This window comes from Macaca mulatta, chromosome 19 (assembly GCF_049350105.2).
Source record: "Macaca mulatta isolate MMU2019108-1 chromosome 19, T2T-MMU8v2.0, whole genome shotgun sequence".
Classification (NCBI taxonomy): Eukaryota; Metazoa; Chordata; class Mammalia; order Primates; family Cercopithecidae; genus Macaca; species Macaca mulatta.
Window position 1 is genome coordinate 41217410 of NC_133424.1, and position 15074 is coordinate 41232483.

Here is a 15074-nt window from a genome sequence, read left to right on the forward strand (position 1 = left end):
GGATTGCAGGTGTGAGCCACCATGCCCGGCCTACATCAATTTATTTTTATATGGTGAATCACCATTGTGTCTCTGGAATAAATTCCACTTGTTCATGGTATAAAATCTTACAAATATACTGCCAAATTTGTTAGTATTTTGTTGAGAATTTTTGTGTCTATGTTCATAAGGAACAGTGGTCTGCAGTTTTCTTTTCTCTCAGTGTCTTTGTCTTGCTGGCCTGAGAGAATGTGTTCTTTCCTTTTCAATTTTTCAGAAGAATTTGAGAAGGATTTGTGTTACTTCTTTAAATGTTTAGTAGAATTCATCTTGAAATAATCTGTTCCTGGGCTTTTTTTGTTGGCAAGTTTTTGATTACTGATTCAATATCCTTACTTGTTATAGATCCAGTCAGATTTTCTATTTCTTCTTGAGTCAGTTTTGGTAGTTTGTGTTTTTCTAAAAATTTGTACATTTCATCTAAGGTTTTCCAATTTTTTGGAGTACAATTGTTTATAGTATTATCCAATTTATTTCTGCAAAACAGTACTGTCTCACTTTCATTTTTGATTTAAATAATTTGACTCTTTTCTCTTTTTTTCTCAGTCAATTTTGTTGATCTTTAAAAACATCAACTTTTGACCAGGTGCAGTGGCTCACTCCTGTAATCCTAGCATTTTTGGAGGCTGAGGTGGGTGGATTGCCTGAGCTCAGGAGTTCAAGACCAGCCTGGGCAGCATGATGAAACGCCGTCTCTACTAAAATACAAAAAAATTAGCCGGACGTGGTGGCTTGCACCTGTAATCTCAGCTACTCAGGAGGCTGAGGCAGGAGAATTGCTAGAATCTGGGAGGCAGAGGTTGCAGTGAGCTGAGACTGTGCCACCGCACTCCAGCCTGGGCAACAGACTGAGACTCAGTCTCTTAAAAAAAAAAAAAACTTTTATTTTCATTGATTTCCTCTATCATTTTTCTATTTTCTGTTTTGTATTTCTGCACTCTAATCTTTGTTATTCCTTCTTTCTTTTTTCTTTCCTTTTTTTTTTTTTTTGAGATGGAGTCTTGCTCTGTCACCCAGGCTGGAGTGCAGTGGTGCCATCTTGGCTCACTGCAACCTCCTGCCTCCCAGGTTCCAGCGATTCTCCTGCGTCTGTCTCCCAAGTAGCTGGGATTACAAGTGCCTGCCACCATGCTAGGCTAATTTTTGTATTATTAGAAGAGATGGGGTTTCACCATGTTGGCCAGGCTGGTCTTGAACTCCTGACCTTAGGTGATCCACCTGCCTTGGCCTCACAAAGTGCTGGGATTACAGGCATCAGCCACCGTACCCAGCCTTATTCCTTCTTTGTGCTAGCTTTGGTTTTAGTTTACTCTTCTTTTTCTAGTTACCCAACCCAGATAGTTAAGTTATTGCTATGTTAGTTTGCTAGGGCCATGACAACACTTTACCATGAAGTGAGTAGCTTAAACAATAGAAATTTATTTCCTCACAATTCTGGAAGCTGAAAGTCCAAGATCAAGGTGTCAGCAGGGTTGATATTTTCTCAGGCCTCACCCCTTGGCTTGCAGATGCTGCTTTCTCACTATAATCCCACATGGTTTTTCTTATGTGTACATACATGCTACTGTTCACATCTCTTCTTCTCTGTTATGACATGAGGTCTTGCTCTGTAGCCCAGGCTGTAGTGCAGTGGTGAGCTCATGGCTCACCGCAGCTTCGACCTCTTGGGCTCAAACAATCCTCCTGCCTCAGTCTCCCAAGTAGCTGTGCCACCACACCTGGCTTATTTTTTTTTTTGGAGACCAGGTCTCACTATGTTGCTCAGGATAGTCTTGAATCCCGGGCTCAAGTGATCCACCTGCCTTGGCCTCCCAAGGGATTGCTAGCATAAGTGCTGGGATTACAGGCATGAGCCAATGTGACCATATTATTTTCTTGCTTTCCATCCTTTCAAATCTTTTGATCTAAAGTAAGTCTCTTGTAGACAGCATATAAATTAATAATTTTTAGAAATCCATTCCGTCAATCTCTGCCCTTTAATTAGACAGTTTAGTTCATTTACATTTAAAGCAATTAAAATAAAGGATTTAATTCTGCCATTTATTTAATAACTATTTGCTTTTCTGTATATTTTTTGTATTTTGTTCCTCAATTCCTCCACTATTACATTTTTTCGGTATTTAATATATTTTAGTGTACCATTTTGATTCCCTTTTTCTTTCCCTGTCTGTATATTTTTCAGTTATTTTCTTAGTGGTTACCTTGGGGATCACAATTAGCATCTTAAATTTATAACACCCTAATTTGAATAATACCAACTTAGTTTTAATAGGATACAAATACTTTGCTCATATACATCTCTGTCCCTCCCTCTTTATATTGTTGTCTCAGATCATATCTTTATACATTCTGTGCCCATTAACGTAGATTTATAATTATTGTTTCATGCATTTGCCCTTTAAATGATAGGTGAAAAACGAAGAATTACAAACCAAACCTACAATAGTACTGGCTTTTATATTTACCAATGTATGCAGTTACTATTTTTATCAGTGTTCTTTTTTTCTCATTATGGCTTTGAATTACTATCAAGTGTCCTTTCATTTCAGTCTGATGGATTCACTTTAGCAGCTCTCGTAGAGCAGGGCTACCAGCAATGAGTTTTCTCTGCATTTATTTATCTGAAAATGTCTTAATTTCTTCTTCATTACTGAAGGATAGTTTGTCTGGTAGGAAATTCTTGGTTGACAGTCTTTTTTTTTTTTTCTTTTCAGGACTTTAACTGTGTTATTCCACTGTCTCTGGGCCTCTATGGTTTCTCTTCTTTTCTTTTTCTTTCTTTTTTTTTCTTTTTTTTTTGTTTGAGACGGAGTTTTGCTCTTGTGCCCAGACTGGAGTGCAATGGCGTGATCTCAGCTCACTGCAACCTCCATCTCCCGGGTTCAAGCGATTCTCCTGCTTCAGCCTCCTGAATAGATGGGATTACAGGTGCCCACCAACATGCCTGGCTAATTTTTGTATTTTTAGTAGAACAGGGTTTCACCATGTTGGTCAGGCTGGTCTTGAACTCCTGACCTCAGGTTATCTGCCCGCCTCGTCCTCCCAAAGTGCTGGAATTACAGGCATGAGCCACTGCACCCAGCTCCTCTATGGTTTCTGATGAAAACTTAGCTATTAATGTTACCAAGGACTCTTTGTACCTTACAAGTTGTTCCTCTCTTGCTGCTTTCCAGATTCTCTTTCTGTCTCTGATTTTTGACAATCTGGCTATGAGTCTCAATATGAATCTCTGAGTTTCTCCTGCTTGGAATTTGTTAAGCTTCTTGGATGTGTATGTTCATATCTTTCATCAAATTTGGGAAGTTTTCAGCCATTATTTCTTCAAATTTCTTTTCTGTCCCTTTCTGTTCCTCTTCTCCTTCAGGAACTTCTACTATGCATATGTTGATATATGCTTGATGGCATCACATGGATCTATCAGGCTCTGCTTATTTTTCCTTCTCTTTTTTTTTTTGAGATGGAGTCTCACTCTATTACCCAGGCTGGAGTGCAGTGGAATGATCTCAGCTCACTGCAACCTCCTCTTTCTTGATTCAAGTGATTCTTGGCCTTCAGCCTCCCCAGTAGCTAGGATTACAGGGCGCGTCACAATGCTCGGCTAATTTTTGTATTTTTAGTAGAGATGGGGTTTCACTATGTTGGCCAGGCTGGTCTCAAACTCCTGAATCCAAGTGATCCACCCACCTCAGCCTCCCAAAATGCTGGGATTACAGGTATGAGCCACCATGGCCAGCCTATTTTTCCTTTTTTTTTTTTTTTTTTCTCTCTCTCTTTACAACTGGACAATTTCAATTGCCTTATCTTCAAGTTTGCTGATTCTTTCTTCTTCCTGACTCTTCAGATCAGCTTTTTGACCTCTCTAGTGAATTTCTAAATTCCAGCTATTGTACTTTTTGGCTCCAGGATTTCTATTTTGTTCCTTTTTGTAAGATTAAACTATCTCTTTGTTGGCCTTCCCTATTTGTTCATACATTATTTTGGTTTCCTTTAGCTCATTGGGCATAAGACAGTTGACTTAATGTCTTTGACTAACGTTTCCAATGTAAGGGCTTCCGTGGGGATGGTTCCTATCCAATTATTTTTCTCCCCCCATGAATGGGCTATACTTTCCTTTTTCTTTGTATGCTTTGTAATATTTTGTTGAGCACTTGGCATTATTGTGGTAACTGAAAATCAGATTCTCCTCCTCTTCAGGGATTGTTGATTTTTGCTTGTTGAGGGTTGCAGCCATCTGTTTGTTTAGAGACTTTTCCAAACTATGTTTGCAAAGTGTGTAGTCCTTATTGGATGGGGTTACTGAAGTTTTTGTTTCATAATCTTTATAGGCAACCAGTGACTTGGAAATGATATCTGTAAATTTCTGGCTCCAAAAAGGTGTTCTTTCCTTTCAAATCTCCTGATGGATGCTGCCACAGGAAGCAGAAGAGGGCTGAAACCAATACAGGAGTCCATGCTAATCCCTCAGGACTCAAAAATTCCCCAATTTTTGGAGGACAAGGATCATCTTGCCTACCTTGCAACCAGCCAACCATTCCAGGAAAGCTATTCCTACAGCCCCATGGTGGGATGAGGGCTGAGAAATGGGGCATGGCAGCTGTTTTTGCATCCATCCTGTTGTTCTCTTACCAACAACCAGCAGCCTCTTTTTTCACCAAGAACTCTCCTGGCTGTTTATTCATGTCTCATGAGGTTTGCCCGGCTAATTTTTTGTATCTTTAGTAGAGATGGGGTTTCACCATATTGGCCAGGCTCATCTCAAAATCCTGACCTCAGGAGATCCACCTGCTTTGGGCTCCCAAAGTTCTGGGATTACAGATGTGAATTACTGCTCCCAGTCAAGGCTGGGTAATTTGTAAAGAAAGGAGGTTTATTTGGCTCACAGTTCTGTAGGCCATACAAGGATGTGGCACCAACGTCTGCTTGGTTTCTGGTGAGGCCTCAGGAAGCTTCCAATCATGGTGGAAGGCAAATGGGGAGCTGCACATCACATGGCAAGTGGAAATAAGAGCAAGGGAGCAAGAGAGGAAGGAGGAGGTGCCAGGCTCTTTTAAACAACCAGCTTTCATGTGAACTCATTACTGCAGGAAGAGTAGCAAGCCATTTGTGAGGGATCCGCCCCCAAGACCCAAACACCTCCCACTAGGCCCCACTTCCAACATTGGGGATCACATTTCAACATGAGATTTTGAGGGAACAATATCCAAACCATGTCAGTGGCACTCCATTGACTCCAACATCTATGAATAGGACTGGTGCTTGCCTTGGTCAACTCTTGTCTCCCATTCGCAGTGGGGGGACCTGGCACATGAAGAAGGGATTAACCAATAATAAGTAATAAAATAATAAGGTAATAAAATAATATTTACTTTTTTTTTTTTGGGGGGGGACGGAGTCTCGCTCTGTCACCCAGGCTGGAGTGCAGTGGCACTATCTCGGCTCACTGCGAGCTCCACCTCCCGGGTTCATGCCATTCTCCTGCCTCAGCTTCCCAAGTAGCTGAGATTACAGGTGCCCACCACCACGCTTGGCTAATTTTTTGTGTTTTTAGTAGAGATGCGGTTTCACCATGTTAGCCAGGATGATCTCAATCTCCTGACCTCGTGATCCACCCACCTCGGCCTCCCAAAGTGCTGGGATTACAGACATGAGCCACTGTGCCTGACCTACTTTTTTTTTTTTTTTTTTTTTCTGAGATGGAGTTTCGCTGTTGTTACCCAGGCTGGAGTGCAATGGCATGATCTTGGCTCACCGCAACCTCTACCTCCAGGGTTCAAGTGATTTTCCTGCCTCAGCCTCCCCAGTAGCTGGGATTACAGGCATGCACCACCACACCTGGCTAATTTTGTATTTTTAGTAGAGATAGGGTTTCTCCATGTTGGTCAGGCTGGTTTCGAACTCCCGACCCGAGGTGATTTGCCCGCCTCAGCCTCCCAAAGTGCTGGGATTGCAGGCGTGAGCCAGTGCACCCGGCCAATTTTTTTTTTTGAAACGGAGTCTCATTCTGTTGCCCATGCAGGAGTTCAGTGGCATGATCTCTGCTCACTATAACCTCTGCCTTCCAGGTGTAAGTGATTCTCCTGCCTCAGCCTCCTGAGTATCTGGGATTACGGGTGTGTGCCACCACGCCGGCTAATTTTTGTATTTTTAGTGGAGATGGGGTTTCACTATGTTGGCCAGGCTGGTCTCAAACTCCTGGCCTCAAATGATCTGCCTGCCTCCACCTCCCAAACTGCTGGGATTACAGGCATGATCCACTGTGCCCAGCCAAAGCTGATGATTTGAAAGTGTGATAAGTGCTACAAAGTAAATTTAAAAAGTGAGGTGAGGGCGGGTGCCTAGATGAGAGGGGAGGGGCTTTTGTGGACAGGAGTTCAAGAAAGCCCTGTTATTATTTGAACTGAGGCCTGAGTAAGGGGGCAACCATGGAAAGATCTGGGAGAAGTATTGCAGGCATAGAGAGATCAGCAGGTGCAAAGGCCCTGAGGCAGGAACTAGTCTGGAGTGTCTGAAGAAGAGAGAAATTTTTGTGGTTGGCCTGAGTGGTAGGGGGCTTGGTTGGAGGTGGGGAAGGTGGGTCCGACGATGCCGAATTCTAGCAGGATGTCTGGATTTGATTCTGTTTGCTGTGGGAAGCCATGGAGGGCCCAAGAAGGGAGACTGACATGACCTGATCCCCTTTGAAAAGCTCACCCAGGCTGCTGATTGGAGAATAGTTTAGGGGTGTGCGCATCAGATGTCTTTGGCTGCTCGTGATAGAAAATTGTCCTGGTCATTCAGAAAATTTACTGGCCTTTTAAACGGGAAGTTCAGAAGTTCAGACTTCAGAGTTGGTTGATTCAGCCCTGGATCAAGTTGTGTGACGTTGTCAAGGACTGGGGTTCTGTTCTTAGCTCTGCTGACCGCAGATTGCACTTCATTCTGAGTACTGGAGTGTCTAGGTGGTCTGGGGGGGCGGGGGCTGTCTGATACCCACAGGGCTACCTGATTTGCACTTCCTGGCCAAGGGGATAGACTGGTTCCTTATGGGAGCACTTTCGAAGAATGAAGGAGAACCTTCTCAGGCAGGGCATGCTGGCTCATGCCTGTAATCCCAGCACTTTGTGGAGGCCGAGGTGGGTGGATCACTTGAGGCTAGGAGTTTGAGACCAGCTTCGCCAACATGGTGAAACCCTGTTTCTACTAAAAATACAAAAATTAGCCAGGCGTGTTGGCGCGCGCCTGTAGTCCCAGCTACTCGGGAGGCTGAGGCAGGAGAATCGCTTGAACCCAGGAGGCAGACGTTGCAGTGAGCCAAGATGGCACCATTGCACTTCAGCCTGGGCAACAGAACAAAAAAAAAAACAAAAACAACAACAACAAAAAAAACCTTCTCAGAAGCCTCGGGGAAATCTCTATTTGCACGACATCACACACCCATTTGAACCAACTACTTACAAGGGAGATGCATCACCCCCTTTGCCTGGAGCTAGGGTGTGGGTCAGCTTCCTACAGGCACAGGACTATGTGGTCTGGGGTTAAGCCCCCAAACAAGGGGAAGAGGGGTGTGCAGCTGCCAATCTCCATTACAAAGGATAAGAGTGGGGGCAGCAAGACCCGATCAATAGTTGCTGAGGTGGCCAGGGATGGAGAGAGGATGGTGGTGGTAGAGGAGGTGGTAAGAATGGTCTAGTTCTGGCTGTTCCAGAGGTGATGATGGTTGGATGTGCAGTGAGGAAAAATGTGCAGGAATGAACATTTATCTTTTCCCAAGTTGTCCTTGCTTTCTTCCTTTGAAGCCATAAAAAGGAAAAAAATGGGTGGATCTGGACTTCGGAGCTGGGCAGGAGTGAGGGAAGAGAAGCAGAGCAAGCAGGCACACTAGGCTGTGACTCTGCAGGCATCTCTCTGCCTAGACCTGTCTGTATAATGTGGAACGAACAGGACCCATCTTTGCTGCTAGCGACTGCAGCATAGGGCAAGGCCACTTCCATGCAGTTAGGTTAATAGGAGGCTGTGCAAAGGGCTGTAGGAGCAAGTGGGCACAGGAGTCCTAAAATAATCGAACCGGCCAGGGGTGGTGGCTCACACCTTTAATCCGAGCACTTCAGGGAAGCCAAGACAGGAGGCTCGCTTAATGTGAAGACCAGCCTGGGCAACATAGCGAGACCCTGCCTCTACGAAAAATAGAAAAATTAACAGGATGTGTTGGTGCCGGCCGGTGGTCCCAGCTACTCCTGAGGCTGAGATGGGAAGATCGCTTGAGTCTAGGAGTTTGAGGCTGCAGTGAGAAATGACGGCACTACTGCACTTCAGCCTGGGCGACGGACCATGACTCGGTCTCTTAAAAAAAAAAAAAAAAAAAAAAGAAAAGCGGGGGCAAAGTTATCCTTGGAAAATTTCTTAGTCCATTCATAGCAGCATATTAAAATTAGTATAGTAGCTTAATTTATATGAGAAAATATAATGTGTACAGTAATTAATGAACATGCAAAATATAATTGTATATTTCAACTCCCTAAAAAGACACAGAAAAGAGTTGAATTTGCTAAAATTAAATGTGCTTATGAAACAGCTCTAGTACATGAATTAACTCCTAGATACAGATGCAGCGCGAAACAACAGGGAGGGAGATGGGGCACTCAAGGCGACACGTGGCTGTTGTGGCCCAGCGCTTCCTGGGCGTGGTGCTTCTCTAGAACGTAAGCTTTTTTATTTTTAAGGTTCCAAAGCCTATATTTAGTGCTTTCATATACTTAACCTCAAAAAAAAAGAAAGAAATATCGGTATAAAATGTAAGCTTGCAGAGGGATACAAACGCAGCCCAGCGGCAACCACCTCCAGCCCCAGCCACGCGGTCCGCACCTGTCCCTCCCCTGGGGGCGGGGCCTGCGCAGGCTGGGCGTGTCGGGGGGCGGGGGCCGGCGCGCTTGCTTGGGGCGGGGCCAGCGCGCTTGCTTCCGGCGTGCCGCGCGGGGCGGGGCCTGTGAGGAGGCGCGGAGGAGGCGCGGCCGCCACGGGACGCCTAGCTGGGCCCGCACCGGAGAGGCGTCTCGGTACCTGGCGGCCGGCCTGCTACTGGGAGCCCGCTGCGGGGCGGCGGCAGCGGGGGCATGCGCGTGTGAGATGCGGCCGCGGGTGGCGCGGAAGCGAGCAGCGGCGGCGGCGGCGGGCGCGGCCTCCTGGGCGCGGGGCGCGCGGTGCCTGAAGGCGGGCGCGCGGGCGCTGGGTAGCCGCCGACCGCGCCGCCTGCGCAGGCGCTTGTTCAGGACTCACTCGCCGCACTGAGGCCCGCTGGCCGGTCATGGAGGCGCCCACCGTGGAGACGCCCCCAGACCCCTCGTCCCCTTCGGCCTCGGCCCCGGCCTCGGCCCCGGCCCCGGCCCCGGTCCCGGTTCCGCTGCGCGCCCCGGACGTGGCGCGGCTGCGCGAGGAGCAGGAAAAGGTAACTGGCAGCCCCGCGCCGCTTCCGCCTTCGCCCGGCGGGCCGTCCCTGCCTGTGCTCCGGGCCGCTGCCCCGCGTGGCCTAGGCCCAGCTGCCCGGGCCCGCGGAGGGAACGGGGGAAAACTTTTGTCACGTGCTTCTGTTGTCTTTGTCTGCAGTCCTTTGACCTCGCAGCGGAGTGGGGGGTGTGCAGCCTGTTCGCCTGCCCAGGGAAGGGGGCTTCTGAGCTGAAGGCGTGCGGCAGCGCGTGGGAATTTGGGGGCGGGGGCAGCACGCTGTCAACGGAAGCGTTAGCCTTAGTATTTGTAGCTTGTAATATCCTAAACATTGCTTGAAATGTATACTGTTTGTTGCTCTTTATTTGATTGCACGGAAAAGTTTTACTGCGTTTGTCATGATAATGCTTCCTGTGCAATATTTGGTTATTTAATATTTGTAACACTATAATGCCATTTAAACAAAAAAAAAGAGACAGAGTCTCACTATGTTGCCCAGGCTAATCTCGAACTTCTGGCCTCAAGCAATCCTCCCCCTCGCCTCCCCACCTGGCTTCCCAAAGTGTTGGGATTATAGGCGTGAGTCACCGAACCCGGCTCATTTTTATAAATTTTAATTTCATCGTATAATAAATGAGTTTTAAACTACTGGTGAAGAGGGTACAAAGTTTTGTGTTTCCTAGTGGGACTTTATATAAAAAAGTATTCCCAATTTAAGAAATAGTTTTATTGTTAAATCTGATTTTTCTGTGGATCTTTCAGATTGATTCTGTCCCCTCAAGTGTCTTGAAATTATTACTTTGAAAAGCAGTATTTAATTTGCTTAAAATATTTTATGTCATTTATGGAAGAGCATCATGGATTATAAAGGGTTAGGAAGTTGCTTCAACACTATAAGCAGTTTAAAAGTTCTTAACTGTTTAATTGAACATTCCTGTATAAGAACGGCTATTTATATAGATACAAAAATGTACTCAGTTCAACTAGATGGGGGTTTTAATAGAACTTAAAAAACACTCGTTTGCTTGGAAACTACCTGTTGGGATCAACTGCGGGAATCATTCTTTGTTCTGATTGGTTTATTTTATGGGTTGGATTTCCGTTTCTCAGCCATTTTTCTCTAATAACGCAACTGTTAGGTTTGGAAGCCTATTTTCAAGATGAAGGTTTAAAAATCCAGTGGCTAGCGTGGTGACTCAAACCTATAATCGCAGCTGCTTGGGATGTCAAGGTCGTGAAATTGCTTGAAGCCAAGGAGTTCGAGACCAGCCTCGGCAACATAGGGAGACCCCGTCTATACAAAAAAATACAAAAAATTAGCCAGGCCATGGTGGTGCACGCCTGTAGTACCACGTACTTGGGAGACTGAGGTGGGAGAATCACTTGAGCCCAGGAGTTTTGAGTGGGCCATGGTCATGGCACTGCACTTCACCCTGGGCGACAGAGTGAGACCCTGTCCTAAGAAGAAAAAATATATATATATACACACACACACACACACACACACACACACATATATATATATTTAACTTAACTAGTTTGGCCTTTTTAAATTATAAGACATTAATGTATTTTTTTTTTTTTAAAGAGAAAAGAAAGAAAAAACAGCCCCTCATGAAATCTTACTCCTTTTGCCAAAACTTGGCATTTTTTATTCTTTCAGAGAATGTGACACAGACCCTTAGAGGATGGTGTTTCTATTGCCTTTCCTCTGCTGCAGTGGGGTAATTTCACCTCAGTGTATAATATGTGCATAATGCTGACCTGATATATTTTCTACAATTTGGCGTATTAAAAAGAGATCCTCAGTTTTATTCTGATGTTAGTGTGACTGAAATGCAAAGGATACTTTTTGGGGTGCTCTGAACAGCTTTCTGGTATCGTGTTGAGTTACATTGAAAGAGAGAGTAACTGCTTTTTCAGTTACAGTCTTGTGGCAAACTGAATGTTTTCTGTAGACACTGTCTGTGCTACCAAATTATTTTTCTTTGTTGTGTTAGTGTTAATTTGGCACACAAAATAACCACGTGTATATCTATCATGGGTATGTAAAATTATCCCCAGTTCAGGAAAAAGCGTGTCAGTATTTAATCTATCTTTATTTAATAGAAGCATCTGCTTCAGTGGACAGGAGACCCTCAAGGCCGCAAAATAAACTGATTAGATAGCTGCACTGTGATTATAGTGTCGTACAGGAAAACTATCCAGTAAATCGGCAGTGAAAATTTTTTGTGAAGCACTTTATTTAGGCTTTAAAGCCAGCCCAGTTGTGGGAGTACAGTGAGTTCTAGGAAAGTAGAAGCATAGTGACATCCTGAGTGTAGAAGGGGAAAATGTCATAGTAGCTTTATATGTGGCACTTAGTAGTTGAATCAAGCATGCTTTTAAGCTCTTGGCCTTTCCCTACATGGGTTTTGTGAGACAGAGTTAAACTCTGCAGAAAATGATCTGAATGACTGTTTTCAGTTTCCCCTGGGAGGGTACCTACCTAGTTGGCTCTAGATGCAGAGAGAGAAATGAGTTCTTTACATACAGTGGGTGCCTTAGGCTTAGGGCATAATCTTCTCTGGGAGCCTTGATTGAGAGGGGCTGGTAGGTAATGTGGCTTAAATGTTGCTCATTAGTATTGTTCTTTCTTTTTTTCCAAATTGAGCTAGGGAATATAACAAGTTTTACCCTCTGTCTGTTTTTTTATTGTATCTTCTCTGGAACATGGAATAAAAAGGACAAAAAATTGGCAAACTGAGGAAGAGGACAGACAAGGGGCACGAACAAGCCACGACCTCAAACTGACAACATCTGTAGTCAGTGGTTAGGATCAAATTTTTTTTTTTTTTTGAGACGGAGTCTTACTCTGTCGCCCAGGCTGGAGTGCAGTGGCCGGATCTCAGCTCACTGCAAGCTCCGCCTCCCGGGTTTACGCCATTCTCCTGCCTCAGCCTCCGGAGTAGCTGGGACTACAGGCGCCCACCACCTCGCCCGGCTAGTTTTTTGTATTTTTTAGTAGAGACGGGGTTTCACTGTGTTAGCCAGGATGGTCTCGATCTCCTGACCTCGTGATCCGCCCGTCTCGGCCTCCCAAAGTGCTGGGATTACAGGCTTGAGCCCCCGCGCCCGGCAGGATCAAATATTTTAACATTGCTTTCACTTATAGAGTCAATGGTGAAACATTTCCAAAACAATTTGTTTTAGTTAAAACTTTGGTTGGTTTCTATTTTGATCTAGCAGAAAAACATGTGAGAAACGTTCCCTGCAGCTTTGTTTATAATAATGAGAAAACTTAAAAGTCTGACATTAGGGGATTGGTTAAATGAATCAGGAGCTATTATGTAGGCATTGAAAACTAGGACAGTATGTATAGGGTGGTTCCAGTTATGTTTATATAAGTGTTTACACATTTTATATAGGAAAACACTGTTGTTTTAAAAGTACACAATTTTATTATTTTACCTAAAAGTTTGTAAAATTGGATAGGATTTTTTTTCCAAGAAAAGCTATTGATAAAACTTATTTTAATTTTAACGAAAATTGGAATGTTATTTTAGTTGCAAAACACTTTCTGAGCCTGAAAAATGACTCTTGGCTGGTTTGAACGCTAATTAGGCAGGTTTATTTCTTGGTTACTTCAGAGCTGATATATATAATTTATTCAAACAACCATCTTCCAGTTGATTCCCTTTTTTCCCCCCCAAAGGTTTTATTTATTTGTTACAAGATACAGGGAGAGGAGAGAAATTCAAAGCATCCTTTTTTTTTTCTTTCTTTTAACTAAATCATTTTTACTAACGGCAGTAAAATATTTGTTGGAAAAATGGAAGCTTAACCTGTCTAGACTGTGACCTATGCCATAAAATGTGTGGTCTAGGACTGTTATGGAGTGTCTTGGGCTGTTCAGGGTGGTTTCCTTGTACTAAGATCTTGTTAAATCTGATTCTAATAATTGCATTATGTTGAAATTTTGGTTTCTTGGCTAAGGTGATGTTTCTGAGATATCTGTATTTTATATCTCTAGATATTATTAGCTTTCGTTAGCAGAACTACTGAGATTTTGTTGTAATATTTTAAAAAGTGGTATATCCAGTATCGTTTTTATAGGCTTATTTGCAGGATAATAGTAAGATTAGAAAATTCATTAGGATAATATATTTATAATTGAGTGCCTCATGTAATTCTCACTTGGAATTTTGGAATAGCTTATATTTCCTGATATAGAGCCTTGGGGAATTAAATGCATTAAGAGTAAATATTTTAAATTTTTTATAAAGCAGAACAGCTAATTTAACTTAATGGAGGATTTTCATATTTCTTATGATAAACTAAACTGCACATAGTTTAAGGAACTGTCAGCGACGTAGGCCATATAACAACTATTCTTTCCAAGCCTAGAATCCATGCCATAGAATTTATGCAACAAATATTTAATGAGTATCTACTACATGCCAGGCATGTTCTGCTGAGTGTGCAGTAATGAACAAAATACAGAAAGTCCTTACTTTCATGGTTACACTCTAGGGGTGAAGGCCTGCAGTTACATAGCCTTACCTTGGGTGTTTGGTAGGTAAGGCTACGTAGAAAAACAGGAAGGTAAGAGGACTGTAGAGAATGTGGGATGTGAGTGCAGGGATGGTGTCTTCTGTAAGCCATCAGAGAGGGCTTCTCAGTTAGGTTCCATTTGAGCAGAAACTTGAAATAAGTGGGGAGTGACCTGTGTGAATATATGGAGGATATTTTGGAGAAGAGCTTTCTAACCAGTGTGAGAGCAGTACCAGATCATTGTAAGAGTTTTGGTTTTTATATCTGTGAGATGGGAAACCATTGGAATGTGTTTTGAGGCTGATCTTAAATTATATCCATTTGTCATACATATGTGAAGAAATGGACGGATGGAATTACATTATAGGGAGCAACTCTGTGTGCCACGCATTGTGATAGATGTTTACAGATCCGAACTTAGGATTTTCATTAATACTGTTTGTTTTTCAGATGAACAGTTTGTTTCTAGTTTTTGCCTGGAACTTTCTCATGGTGCCTCTGTGTTTTCAGTTCCACTTACAATGCTTTTTCTAAGGTGGTTATACCAGTTTACCACTTGCTAGCAGTGAACAGAAGTTCTCCCTACTTCAGTCTTTACCACCATATGTCTTTTCATATTTGCTGGCCTATCTAGTGATGAGTAATGAGGTTGATGACCTTTTCAAATGTTTATTGGCTACTTGGATTTTTGTGTTTTGTTTTTGTGACATACTTGCTCGTCTCTTAACTATTTTCTATTGGGGATGTTAGTTATATTCTAATTGATTCATAGTAGTGACTGCCTTTCCAATTATATATTGTAAGTTTCTTCCCTGGTCTGTGGCTTGACTTGGAGCCCTTACAATGGTGTCTGTCCTTTGATAAACAGACATTCTTAATTTTAACAATTGTTTCCTTCATGGTTAGTGTTTTTTGTCTTGTTTTTAAGAAGTCTTTCTTACTACTATTCTGAAGATATCCTCTTATCTTGTCTAATAGAAGCTTTATTGCTTTGCTTTTCACGTTGAGAATCTACATTCTACCTGGAATTGGCTTTGTATATGGGGGGAATTGAGGTCAGGTTTCATTTTTTACTGTGTGGATAC

At 43.4% G+C, this 15074-nt stretch overlaps 1 protein-coding gene across 3 annotated transcripts in view; it reads left to right on the forward strand.

The window, feature by feature from the left end:
* Window positions 1-9001: 9001 nt before the first annotated feature.
* URI1 (URI1 prefoldin like chaperone) overlaps window positions 9002-15074 on the forward strand; it is a 73432-nt gene continuing 67359 nt past the window's right edge. For all 3 annotated transcript variants that reach the window (XM_077978051.1, XM_001085459.5, XM_015123483.3), the window contains exon 1: window positions 9002-9460. Coding sequence is in view for 1 of the 3 variants with exons in the window: in XM_001085459.5 (XP_001085459.4) it covers window positions 9320-9460 (141 nt within the window). In the remaining 2 variants the exon portion in view is untranslated. The remainder of the gene's footprint in view (window positions 9461-15074) is intronic.